Here is a 13,719-nt window from a genome sequence, read left to right as displayed (position 1 = left end):
AATCTGAAAAGATTTTAATAATTTTAAAAATTAATGAAATTTAATAAAATAAGATTTAAAATACATTTTTAATTTATATAAGGATATAAAATACATTACCAATCAATAAAAGAATGCAGGAGAAAACTAGAAAAAATATTCAATTTAAAAAACATGTAAAAAAAAATAAAATTCAAGTCAACTTAGCTGCTGACCACACAACTCTAGTAATAAGAAGAAAACATTATAATAGAAAGAAAATGAAAATACTGGTTGAAGCTGAGAAGTTTCCTTCTCTTCTTGAATGGGCTCAGAAATTTAATGAAATCCTACTCATCATCAAAGAATGTCTTCTACCAAGAGATGCGCTAGCCGATTACTTCAATATAATTTGTGATCTACCGGCGTTCCAACTAGAAGTAAGCTGCAACTATTTGGAGGAACGAGAAGAAGTAAAGCTTCTATGTCTTTTGACTGCATCTTGTTTTTTTTCCCATTAATATCTTTACATTTGGATGAACAAGAAGGTTAATCAAGTAAAATATCTGCCTTCAAATATGAATTTTTTGTTTTTCGCATTAATATCTTTACATTTGGATGAACAAGAAGGTTAATCAAGTAAAATATCTGCCTTCAAATATGAAACGTCCAAATGACCTAATCAAGGATTAGTTTAGTGACTGATCTAAAAGTTAACACAGTAAAACACTAATGTCGTGACAATTTCTTCCTCAAATCAGCAATACCTGAGAAAAGTCTAGGAAACACCATGTGTTTGACAGTAGGTGAAATATGAATGACAAGAAGAATATTCAAACCAGATGTTATATTGCTCTGAAAAATATAAATTATATATATCAACATTGATTGGAAACAAGTGTTCCTCCAGTCTGCATTTGCCGTCTTTATTTCAACCAAAGCTTTTACAAGTCAAAAACACGTAGCTTCTCTGAGACGAGCTTATCCCCGGCGGCTGCTGCTGCTGCTGCAATTATTATTATTATTATATTCTTCAAACGAAGATGGGATCCTTCCATTTTCTGTATAAAAGAAGAGAGAAAACCTATCCTTGTACACTAGCTGCTTCTGCTGCAACAACTATCCTTCAGATATTGAGTTGAGTTCAAGCTATGCAAAACACCATGGGAGAAGTGAAAGTGATTGGATCTTCTAAGAGCCTATTCTGCGCAAGGGTTGAATGGGGTTTGAAGCTTAAAGGAGTGGAATACGAGTACTTAGAAGAAGATTTATTGAACAAGAGTCCCCTTCTTCTTAAGCACAACCCTGTTCACAAGAAGGTCCCTGCGCTTGTCCATGGTGACAAACCAATTGCTGAGTCACTTGTCATCCTTGAATACATAGATGAGACATGGAAAGATCATCCTTTGCTTCCTGAAGATCCATATGACAGAGCCATGGCTCGTTTCTGGGCTAAATTTGCTGATGAGAAGGTACATAGTGTCACGAACTTAAATCTTTTATTCTCTAGTATTTTGTTTCCTATATTGATTGCATCTGGCATGAATTTATATTTTTATTCTTGTAGTTCCTATATTTTCTTCCCCTTTGTGAAAATGTTTTCAGGATCAATTGGACATAACATGTAATTGTAAATCATGACTTTATATTTTTATTCTTATGGTTTGATCTCCTCCTTTTCTGTGTCATGGGACAGTGTGTGATGGGTGCATTTGCGGCTTTCTGGAAAGAGGGGGAAGAAAAGGAGAAGGCCATAGAGTCTGCCCTAGAATCATTTACATTTCTTGAGAAGCAGATTCAAGGGAAGAAATTTTTCAGTGGGGACGATAAGATAGGCTATTTGGATCTAGTAATGGGTTGGATTCCTCTCTGGCTGAATGTTATGGAAGAAGCTGGAGGGATGAAACTGATGGATGCTCAAAAGTTCCCATTTCTTCATGAATGGACTCAAAACTTCATTGAAATCCCTCTCATCAAAGAATGCCTTCCACCTAGAGATGCGCTCGTCAACTACTTCAACTTCAGTTTGAGCTATATTCGTTCCATGGCAGCAGCCAAGCAGTAAAACTATGCATTTTCTAGTTACCAGTTAGAGCTTTATTTATTTGAAATTGAAATCATATTTTCCAGCCTTCATGGAGAATTTTCCTCGAAAACAAGCTTTGTTTTCCATTACCATAGCAGCTTTATATATTGAGTTGTTTCCATTTTATCTCTTTCATTTGGTTGTATAATATGTGTTTTCCGTTCAGCTGTCAAATCTTTGAATAAAATGTTTACATCTTGATTTAGAGAAAGTCTTCTACTAAAGCTAATCGAAGCCATGATAGCTGAATTTGCAGTGGAAAAAACTTGTGCACATTGGGTCACAATTCTGCAGTTATTTGACATATATATGGGTTGTCCAGCATTTTACAGTGCATTTTCCAGGATATAACATGGTGTTTTAAAACCTTGGTCTAGCTACATCACGACTATGAACTATGTACAGAGATTTCATAGCTAAATCCATATTTAGAAAGAAAGGCAGTTTTCATGTTCATTTGATGTAATTCAAAATCATAATGAGTAATCAGAACCATGATAATTTTATATAAATCTTTGCTAGAGATTAGTTAAAAAGATCTCTTTTTAATTAGTGCCATCTTTCTAAGTAAAATCATTGACAACAAATCTGGTCTTGTATCGTTTAATATTGCAACTCAAGTCTCATTTAGTTTTCAAAACCTATCCACATCCGATTCTTTTGGAACCTTTATATATTTCAAAAAGTTTTCAAACTTTATTTTTCCCATTAATTTTAGCTCATTTTTTATGATATCTATCCATTTATTAGAATTACCACTATCAATGATATGTGAAAATGAAATTGGATCATCATCAATTCCAAAGTCAAATTCCAACTCTTATAAATATACCATATTATCATTCAAAATAGTAGACTTTCTTTGCCTTTGAGACCTTTTTAATACTATCTCTTATGGTTAATCTATTCATTATAGTAGATTCATTAATAATATCTTTATCATGGGGTATATAATCATTCATTATAGTTGCTAAACTATTCAACAATTCTAGGAACAACAACTTTAGAATACTTGTACCCTAACTTCTACATTGCATGATATTTCACTCCTACTAACTTCATCATTCTCATTAAACTTAGCATTTTTAGTTTTAATAATTCTTGTACTATGATCAGGTTAATAAAATCAATACCCATTAGGTTTTTCTGGATAACCAATGTAGAAATCATTAGTTGATCTTGAATCCAATTTTCTGGATAACCATATAGCCCTAAAGCTTTATATATTGAGTTATGGTTTCCATTTACTTTCTCTTTCATTTGGTTGTATAATATTTATTTGTCGTTTAGCTATCAAATCTTTGAATAAAATGTTTGCATCTTGATTTAGAGAAAGTCTTATACTAAAACTAATCGAAGGCATGATAACTGAATTTATTGAAAATTCATTTAATTAATATGATTTAAAAAAAATTATAGGTTAATCAGTAATTAATTTTGAAGAACCCTTGATTTTTTTTTATATTTAATTCTTAATTTATAGTGGCTAATCAAATAATGATAATAGTGACAATTAACTCTTATTAATTATTTAACTTTTTAACTTCTAAAATTCACTATAAAAGAGAGGGACTGGTGAAGGAAGAATTTCTAACTTGAATTTTTTATATTTTTCACTCTTTCTTAACTCATTTTTAAAATATTCATTCTCTTTTATGCTTTGATTTTTTTTCTTCCAAATCTAGAGTTAGGTTCATATTTTTTTTTAGAGATATTTGAGTTCTTCTATTTTGATTCAAAGACCTTATTTAACAGTGCATTTAACTAAAATGATGTTATAAGAATCTTCGAGAGACATATTATAAATATCATAGTTTCATTAATTTAAAGTGATTCAACAAGTAAGGAGAAATAAAACCTTAAAGAAAAATAATTCATCATTGACAACAACATAAATTTCATTTTTTTAAAGTAATTCAACAAGTATTTTTTTTATTTTAATTTAAACATTTTTATTTTTATTACTAGTATACATGCTAGGATTTTGATCTTTATATATATTGTAAATTTGAATATATGTTTAGCATACTTGTTAATATTTTGTTATATATTTATGTTGAAAGCATGTTTGTCTTTAATTTTTATTTGTATGTTTATAGATTTTAAATTGTATGCACTATAAGCTCACCTCAATAATATTTTATGTTTTGTATGCTTTAATTATTGATACCTCAATAGTCTAATATAATATAACACCTTATGATAACATAATTTGCATGGGAAAAAAACTTATGCCAACTGCGTCATAATTCTACAGTTTTTTTTTAACTAATAGCTGGGTTGTCCAGCATTTTGCTGTGCATTTTCCAGGGTCGAACATGTTTTTTAAAAACCATGGTCTAGCTATTTCTCAACTATGATCTATATAATAAAATAGGAGAGAAAACCAACGAAAAGAAGAAGAGAAAAAAGATTCTTGGAGCTACAAAGAAATTCAGATATCCTTTGATGTATTTTTCTCATCATTCATTATATAAATGTTTGTTACACACACACACATATATATTAATACAACAAATAACTAGGTCTAAAATTATGTTTTATCATATTGCTTCAATAATATGAACATAGGCCATTCAAGAACCCATGGAATGTTTCATAACATCAACTCTGGTGAAACAGAAATGTGTGAGATACGATGCACTTGCAAGTCATCAGTCTACTTTTTACAAGCATAAGAGAACACTTGCATTCATTAGTGAATATTACCATCTTCAGAAGGAGCACAATGCCTCGATAAGCCACAAAAGTTGAGAACGAATCAAGTGGCAACACGGCGACAACGGCACCAAAATGCAGTCCCCCCACTTCTGCCTCGAGCAACTGCTAGCTCCTCATCGATATAAAACCAGATGAAGAAAGGGTCCTTCGTGCTTGGTTCTCTGTCTTCCTTTTGGCCAAGACTGATCTCAAAAGGGTTCAAAGGTCCAATTTTTATGCGCATGCGCTCAAAGATGAAGGCCAGTATTCTGTTCTTCCATGATAATCTGCCTTCAAACGTCAAGAATCCAATTGGTCCAAGATATACTCCATTTTCAATCCTCTTGCCCTGACAATCCAAAGAAGATTATTTAGTATCCCAAAGTGACAGAGTAAAGAATTTGTCTTGTCATCAATTGGATGGTAAAAGCAATCCAATAATTTTCATAACAAGAAGAACCTAATCAAATTCTTCCTCCAATTTTAGCATAGAAGACAATACACAAAAACAATATTATATATGTGATTGAACTTGTCATAGGGACTAAGAAAGAGGGAAATAAGGGGGAATTCAGAGAAGATGATAACCAGTCATCTACTTAACAAAAATGTGTCAAGAGCCTCTTCACATATTGCAACCTTTCATTTATTTCAGTTTTAAGAACTTGCAAATCATTGTAGGATCTAATCAATAAAATCTGTGAAATCTAATTCACATCATAAAATTAAGAATATGCAGTCCACAAATGTTGCAGTAGCTTTTACGTTACAAACAAAGAGAAACCCGGGAAACAAGTCCTGGAATTAAGGATTTGTGTCCAAGTAACATAATAGGCGAAGTTTCATCACACTTTAAAACTAAAATGACCATTCTATCTCTGAAAGAAACTTAACAGTGTCATGTTTCTAAAAGCAGCAGACGCTTCATCCAAAGGATTCCAATCCATCCTGTCACTCAAACTATGACAAAATTGCTTCTGGCATCTTCACTATCTTGTTTCTAAAGTTGCAAGCATTTCATGCTTTGGTGGAAAATTACTCTGGTTATCAGGAAGTTGAAAAAAGAACCATTTTTGTTTCCTTCAACAGAAGAACATCCAAAATGAGGACATCATTTTGAGTGGTCATTACAATCAAGTACTTAAAAGCTAAGCATAAGCATCCTACATGCACAAAAAACTCTCTTCTCCCCCATTTGCACCACAATTATAATCACAAAGATATGAATAAAAAGAACAATGAGGGGCAGAATGGAGCTTACAGCAGCATCGAACCTCTGAATAGCAGTAAGGGGGAAGTACCGTCCACGATCCAATTTCTTCTGCACAAAAGGAAGCAGTTGTTAACCATAAAAGAAGAAGCCCGCCCAAAACAAGAGGTACAAGTAAACTAACCTCAGCCGTGAAAATAAGCATCCAAGTTCTGCCAGGGGAGTCCGACCCACCAAGTGTCTTAAGAAACCCTGAGGGGTCAAGTTTGGCCTTCTCAATCACTGTTAGAGCTGACAAAACCACCTCTGCTGCAACCTTTCTTGTCTTTGCAGCATTCTTGAGCACTTTCACACTCTCCTCAACTTCCTAAATCACAAAGAAAACAAGATTATAAGCTAAGCAGTTGCGTTAAATAAGCACACTGAATTACTGTTACCCATAAATGAATAGCACTTTCGTGTTCTTTATTTTCTCATTTCATCGGAAACCAAGCAGGGCATTGACCAAACTCAGAGACAAAACTAAAAGATTCATGAGCATCTACAAAAATGAACCGAATAAAAGTTTTCACAGAACCAAAAGACATACTTCGCTGGGTTGAGGCTGCCGTCCTTCATCTTCATCTTCCTGGGCACGAAGCGGGGCAGGAGCGCTCTCATCAAGGGTAGCTCTAGTTCTTACATTTCGGAGTTTAAGGAGATGAAGGTTTGGGTATCTGAGAGAAGAGGCGTCCTGCTTTATATCAGAATGAAGAGGAAAGTGACAGGTTTCGGTTTTGAGAGGGAGAAACGAAGGGTTCAAGGATGATATCTGAGACGAATTCAGAGCCACCCGGTTTATGCAAGATAAATAGGAAGCTGCTGCTACTTGTGAGCCCATTGCTTATGCTTCTTTTGATGAGTTTTCATCTTGAAGATGCCCATTTTCTGATTTTCTCCCTCTCTTGAAAGATACTGTAGATTAAGAAAAATCCTCTATATTCAAGAACGAATTGTATCCACATAAAATGGGATCTAGGAAGCAGGGTGAGCGTTTTCAGTTTGATTTTCATTTAAAAAAATAACTAAATTACTTTTTCTAGAATTAGAATCGAACCGAAGCAAACTAGAAATTCATTCAAACCGATTATTTTCAGTTCGACTCAGCTTATTTTGTCAAGACACCGGCAAAACCAAACTGTTTCATTGGCCACAGCTTATCACTAACCGTGATTTGCCTAAGGCATATGGCAAAAATCTCTGGAAGTTTGCATAGCTCCGCTCTCATAATATAAATCCTCTTCACAATGACAATTATCTTCTTCCAAGGCCCATGTGTCCTTCGTTGCCCGTCCGCAATTTGCTTATTGACATTGGAAAAGTGTTCTACTTCTACCTCTAAATTCTCTTGTAAAAATTACGATTTTTTTCAACTTTAACTTTTAATTACAACATAATTTTTTAATGTCAATTTAGAGAAATATTCTTTTTAAATTTTTTAATGCCAAATAAAAAAATAAAACAAGCCAAATCAAAAAAAAGTTGAGTCAAATAAAAATAACCGAGTTAAATTAGAACCAATCAGTTTGAACTGGTTTTTGTTATAACTAAATCGAACCAAAACCAGTCGATTTGAATCGGTTCTAATTTAAAAAAAAAACAATTTAATTATTTTTTTTTATAAAAATAAAATCAAACTAAAACTATTTACCTACAAGTTATTGAAATAATCGGTCTTGAAAACTGAAGTGTAGAGAATATTTATAAAATTGCTTTAAATTTTTTTAAAAAATAAAAACTTTAAAAAATTACTCAACCATTAAAATTTTGAAAAATTAAAAAATTTAAATTCTGATTAATTTAAATTTTTTTATTGTTTTATAATTGAAAACTGCAAGGGCGTTCTCGATATAAAATATATAATTATGTCAACTTAGATTGCAAAATCTGAGGGAGAAATATGTTGAAGAATTTGATATTATATAAAGAAATGATGGACACAATTAGAAACAAGGTAACGTATTAGAGACTAAATCAACCTCCTGGTAAAAATAGACTATCTAGATAGAAATCCAGGAATCGTAAGAATTTTATATTTTTATATTTTTTATTTAATTTAAGTTTTGATAAATCGAAAAGGTTTTTAAGAAACTCCTGAACAACCAAGAAGTTGCAGGAGACAAGGCAACAAAACAAAATTCCGGATTAGCGAGCAATAACACCTCCTAGCACCTAGCATCTATGAAAAAACACCAAAACCTAGAAAACCTTGAAAACAACACCAAAATCTAGAAAACCAAGAAAGCCGTAGGGAGATTTTAGCATAACTTTAAGTTTTTATATATATCATTGCGAGATTGTATATTATTTGTGAGAATTAGAGTAATGGTTTTTATTATAACTGAATTTTGAGTAATTGAATATATAAATTTTGTATATTAAATATTAAAAAAATACTTATATTTCCTTTATTATCTATTTAAAAAAATCAACTGAGTTAATTTGTTAAAAATAAAAAAGATTCATTATCTCCTTTAATAGACTGAGCTGATATGTGTGATGTTAAGAGATTATTAAGTTTTTCATTTCTCTTTTGGTTTTTTTATAAAGACCAACCAATCATGTTAATTATAGATTTATTATAAGAGTGAAAAATAATAATGGAATATTAGCAACCAAATGAACAATTTTGGTTATACGTATTCCAATGGTATGATAATTTTGTGTTTCAAATATAAATTCTTTCGGGAGTAAAAAAAAAATCCAAAAAATTTAATATCAAAATTTGCAGGCTAAAATTCTTTATTATGTTACATAACAACATGATTGTTGGATAAAAATCCTAAATTTGAAACTAAAGAATTATTTTTTTAATAAGGAATGTACTAAAAATTAATTATAGTAAAAATTATTGCAGAAAAAACAATATAAATTAAGAAAAACAAAATACAGATAAATCTAGGTAGTCATGGACAAACTCACGGGATGCTGTTGAAAAAGGCTAAAGTGGATTCTGTCAAAAATAAATCAATAAAATAAAGAATTGTATACTTAATTTTATACATAATCCGAAATCTGGAATAATTCAATAAGCAGAAAGACACATTAGGTGATCAAGAATTGATTAAATTAAAAAGAGCAAAATGGCAATGTCCAAATGATCTCATGATTCGGATATATTTGCTAACCTCACAATTTTCAATTGTATGCTTTTGTGGCTATCTAATGTTTATCTTTTTTATGTCTATATTATATATTATAGCGATTCGTATAGATTTGGTTTTTGTTTGACTTAGAAAATATCAGCAATGATTTTATTGTTTATAAGGAACAACTGTACTATCAAAAAAAAAATGATTTGGTGTATCATGCGAGTAGAAATATAATTGTGATTGTTTTTAAAATATTTTTTATTTATAAATATATCAAAATAATATTTTTTTTATTTTTAAAAAATTATTTTTGATATCAGTATATCAAAATAATTTTAAAAAATTAAAAAAAATATTAATTTGAAGTAAAGAAAAAAATAAAATTTTCAAATTTTTCAAAAACAATTTTGAAACCCAAAAACAAACAAGCCATATATATTATTTCATTTTATTCCTATCCATATTAAGAGTTAATTCAATTATTATTTTTGGAGATCAGCCATTGACAGGCCGTGCAAAAATAACAAGCTATGAGGGTTTTTTTTTAAAAAAAAAAATATTATCACGAGCTTTGAAGTTTATAGAGAGTGAATTACAAGTTAGTCCATCTATTTTTTTTATATGAATTCATAAGCTAGTTTCAATTGTTTTGAAAGTCATAAATTAGTTTTTCAACGAAAGTTGATAGCTAATATCTGTATTAAGAGAAAGATAATCCTCTTAGTAGATAGAAGCCAACCTCAAAGCTTATCAAACCCCTACAACAAGAAGTAAGAGAGTAATTAAAAGCCCGGGAAAGATTAGAGGTTTCTATTTGACATCAACCAAAAGATTCTAGAAGATTATATTTTTTGTTTAATCTATTCTTATTTGTTGAATTCTAGTTTTCATAGCCAATAAGTTTTCGAAAATTGGCATATTCTATGATTAAAAAAAAAAAAAAAAAAAAACCTACAAGAACAAACATTAATTATATAAATATTCATAGAAATCTTGATACAAGCACAACCCTTACAATGATAACTTATAATACAAACACTGAACCAAATATAAAATGATGAGGCGGCTAATGCATGAACTCAATTAAAAGTTTTCATTAACCATTATTAAAATACAAGTTTATCTTCCAACGCCAATCATGTTTCCTTGCGTTTAAGTACTGCAAGCAAACTATATGTTAGCCCCAGCTGAAAGACTTGAGATTTTTCGAGCTTTTTATTGAACGAGTCGAAAAGCTCATCCAGGATCTCATGTCCAAAGTGCTCCTTCAAAAGGTACTCCAAACCAGCTCTGATGTGATATGATACTGCTCTTGATTTCTGTGGAATAGTGTCTTGACTCTTTTCCAGGGGGAGGCACTCTATTCTTTCTAGGTTAAAATAACCATTTCGTTCTACAGTCGCCTCTACTTCTTGCGGGGAGGAGAAATATATAGGTATGTTGAAGGAGTCCACTTTCTCTTCACTTATGATTCCCTGCCCCGGAAAATTCATCAGTTATATATATATACATATATATACACAATGAAGAAGAAAGTTAAGCAATTCCAAAGTTTAATAATGTTTTTTCATGGTGGTTTGAGAATCCATACCAACTTAGCCAAGTCCACAAGGCAAGATCCCAAGATGTCATATGAAATGTTGGAAAAAAACTCGAGTATGAGGGCTTGAATCCGTGCGGCCTGGGACCATGAGTATGATCAACCCTCCGCGGACAACCTCTTGTGCCCTGGCATGCAAGAAGCAATCCAAGTCCCCGGCGAATTGGTCAGCGTAAGCCTTGACAGTTTGATCTGCAGAACTGGAATAATGTATCCTTCCCTTGTTCCAAGCAGGAGAGCTTACGTCCTCGACCTCCTTTGGCACCTGAGAAAGCCATTGGAGAGCATAGGAGGTGTGTACAATGTGAAGAGAGTCAGTCGGGAATAAACGACCGTGGAAGGAACCCGGCATGCCGGCGACGTAGTAGTTCCTGTTGGGAGGAAGGGACTTGAAGAGCGTGTTAAAATCATTCAAAGCGTGATCGTTGAGGAAAACTTGGAGCTCCGGCAGGCTAGAATGATCATGTTCTTGGCTTTGATACTTGTTCAGCACCGCTTCAACTATGTTTTGAACTGCAACAAAGGTGTTAGGTCCAACAGAACATCCCATGTCTGAGACACAAATGGTGTTCTATGAAGATAGGACACAGATGTCGAGCTTCTCAGCAATTGCCTCAGTGATAAGATCCTTGACTGCAACTATAACCTGTTTCTGTAAATCAAAATTTTAATTACTCGTCTTCAATGAAAGTTGCATGTATATTTGGTAATGTTTGTGAATAGAAAGGTGAAATGCACGCGCTAGTGCTAAGAAAATTAAAGAATAGAATCACATACAAAACTACCATTTAGTAGAATCCTTTATAGGAATGACAATATATTTTTATTACCTTAAAAAAAAACGATGTGAATATTTCACATCAAATTTCATGATATGCATGCAAATATAATATTTTATTATTATTTTGAGATAAAAAATGAGGATGGTAAAGATAAATAGTACAAGCCTTTTTATATTTTATATTTTAAAAATTTACTCCAAAATTATCTAGAAATAGATTTATTGTGTAAGTATAGAAATTCAATTTAAAATTACTATATTAACAAAATTATCTGAAAATAGATTTATTTTGTGTCTATCTCTTTAACAAATTAACAAGTTTTTAAAACATAAAAAACTTACTTCAAAATTCTTAAGAAACATATTTATTTTTTTAACCCACCCCCGCCAACACACCCACCACAACACATATATAAAACTAGTAAAAACATTTACTTTTACATATCCGCATCATATAAAGTTTTTTTTATATATATGTAATCTTATCATGGTCTTAAATTTTAGTAATGAGAGAAAATTCTCATTTTTTTGTATCCTTAATGCGTGTTTGTAAATGTGATTATGGTTATTTTTTAAAGTGATTTCACTTAAAATATATGTCAATAAATTTTTTTTTATTTTTTAAAAAATTATTTTTTAAGATCAACATATTAAAATGATTTAAAAACATAAAAAACATATTAATTTAAGATAAAAAAATTTTAATTTTTTTTAAAAACATTTTTAAAATACAGTGCGAAACACTTTCTTAATTTACTCCCTCTGTGTCATTCTTGAGCATTCCCCTATCCTCCCAACTTTCCATTCACACTTACGGAAGGTTTCTCCAATGAGCTTGAAGGTTTTTTACCTTAGAATTAATTACAATTTTTTTTTTTTTTTTTGGGGGGGTGGGGGGTGAAATTGGATTGTGTATACATATTCTTAATTTGGCTTGTTCTTTCACCCTCCTCTCTCTCTTCACACTTCCAAACCTCAATATCTCTTATCAAAATCATGACCAAAGTATAATATCTAGCCACAAATATTCTCAGCTCGAGGCAAAAGAATTTGAACACTCAAGCCAAAAGTGCCTGTGAATCGAACAATTATCGCTCGCATGTTCGGACAGCATGTAAATATTTCAAGGTTGATAAACAAGGCACGCATTGTGAAACAAGATCCTGCTGGATCAAATTTGTTTTTTAATCCTTTTCTTTCTCAACATGAAAAGGGTGCTCTGATCACTGTGATTAATGTCAAAGTATCAAAATTAAGAGTTTATAATACCTGGTAGGTGGAGTTCTTGCTATAGCTGTACAGGCCATGCCCGCCGTTCATCGGAAGTGCCTTGGAAAAATTACCACTCTGCACAGCTCCGGCCATCTCTCAAGATCTCTCTGTCTCTTCGCAACGGTTTATCTTACTATAACATCCGTGTACAATACGGTCCTTTATATACATCATTGGTAACCATAGCTCGATCAGCAAAATTATAAAATACAAAAATAAAGATTAATTTGCTTCACCTTAAAATAAGAAAATAAAAGACCGAAGACTCAGATGGGGCTATACTGAATTATATTTTCGAAGAAAATTGTAGTTTATTTCTGGAAACTTTAGATGCATATAATGTCTCTTGGTCTTACAATGGCTAGTTCTCCTATGGGAAAAACCCAGGAGCTACGTACCTTTTTAATTCATAAAAATAAATAAATTATATGACAACAACAATTGTGTTTCATGCCTAGACCAGAAAATTTGAGTAGTAAGATTGGCTCCATTAGTATTTATTTATTTTTTTTCTCATTTCCTGGTTGTGACACGAGTAAATTACATTAATTCTCAACCCAATCATTTTTTTTATAAAAACAAATGAGCTAATACTCAACCAATCTGCTGTACCCTTTGAATGTTTCATGGACCAGCAGCTGAGCCAAGGCATTTTGTCGATGACAAATAAGAACCTTGCCCTTGCTTGTGAATGGAGGCAATTATAAATGGTCCCAAAAACTTAAAAACTTCTTTTATTGTTGTGATGTTATATATGTCACAAAAAAAAATAGTTATATCACTTTTCATGTGTGATGGTCCCCTCAAAATACATTTTCAGCTGGTATTTTTTATAATTGTTTTGACATATATGCTTACAAGAAAGAACTATTTCTTTTTTTATTATTATTTACGTGGGTGTCCGGGCCAGCTTGCGCGCACCACGACTAATCCCACGGCTCACTGAACATCCTGCAAACCCAGTGAGCATGTAAGACACCG

At 31.8% G+C, this 13,719-nt stretch overlaps 2 protein-coding genes and 1 pseudogene across 3 annotated transcripts; 1 reads left to right on the top strand and 2 right to left on the bottom strand.

Moving 5' to 3' along the window:
- Positions 1 to 868: 868 nt before the first annotated feature.
- On the top strand, positions 869 to 2,418 carry LOC118046298 (probable glutathione S-transferase). Its single transcript, XM_035055135.2, has 2 exons — positions 869 to 1,430; positions 1,655 to 2,418. The coding sequence occupies exons 1-2, from the start codon at positions 1,110 to 1,112 to the stop codon at positions 2,021 to 2,023; spliced, it is 690 nt and encodes a 229-aa protein (XP_034911026.1). The 5' UTR covers positions 869 to 1,109; the 3' UTR covers positions 2,024 to 2,418.
- Positions 2,419 to 4,566: 2,148 nt separating this feature from the next.
- LOC118046297 (uncharacterized) lies at positions 4,567 to 6,959 on the bottom strand. Of its 2 annotated transcripts, none has more exons than XM_035055134.2 (4): positions 6,544 to 6,959; positions 6,139 to 6,321; positions 6,006 to 6,062; positions 4,567 to 5,093 (listed from the first exon to the last, which is right to left on the bottom strand). In XM_035055134.2, exons 1-4 carry the CDS (start codon positions 6,832 to 6,834, stop codon positions 4,806 to 4,808), a joined length of 819 nt encoding a protein of 272 aa, XP_034911025.1. In that variant the 5' UTR covers positions 6,835 to 6,959; the 3' UTR covers positions 4,567 to 4,805. The 2 variants fall into 2 exon arrangements, with proteins under 2 accessions (XP_034911025.1, XP_034911024.1); XM_035055133.2 differs by having other exon boundaries at positions 6,006 to 6,065; positions 6,544 to 6,951.
- Positions 6,960 to 10,132: 3,173 nt separating this feature from the next.
- LOC118046296 (loganic acid O-methyltransferase-like) lies at positions 10,133 to 12,831 on the bottom strand (annotated as a pseudogene).
- Positions 12,832 to 13,719: the final 888 nt, after the last annotated feature.

Source organism: Populus alba, chromosome 12 (assembly GCF_005239225.2).
Source record: "Populus alba chromosome 12, ASM523922v2, whole genome shotgun sequence".
NCBI lineage: Eukaryota > Viridiplantae > Streptophyta > Magnoliopsida > Malpighiales > Salicaceae > Populus > Populus alba.
This window is presented reverse-complemented; position numbering and strand designations above follow the sequence as displayed.

Bases quoted from the DNA above. Each gene is read 5' to 3' on its own strand.
- LOC118046298 (XM_035055135.2), top strand. From the start codon at position 1,110: ATGCAAAACACCATGGGAGAAGTGAAAGTGATTGGATCTTCTAAGAGC. The intron at 1,431-1,654 runs GTACATAGTGTC...GTCATGGGACAG, and splicing joins CTAAATTTGCTGATGAGAAG to TGTGTGATGGGTGCATTTGC.
- LOC118046297 (XM_035055133.2), bottom strand. From the start codon at position 6,834: ATGGGCTCACAAGTAGCAGCAGCTTCCTATTTATCTTGCATAAACCGG. The intron at 6,322-6,543 runs GTATGTCTTTTG...TTTGTGATTTAG, and splicing joins GGCAGCCTCAACCCAGCGAA to GAAGTTGAGGAGAGTGTGAA. The intron at 6,066-6,138 runs GTTAGTTTACTT...CCTTTTGTGCAG, and splicing joins TGCTTATTTTCACGGCTGAG to AAGAAATTGGATCGTGGACG.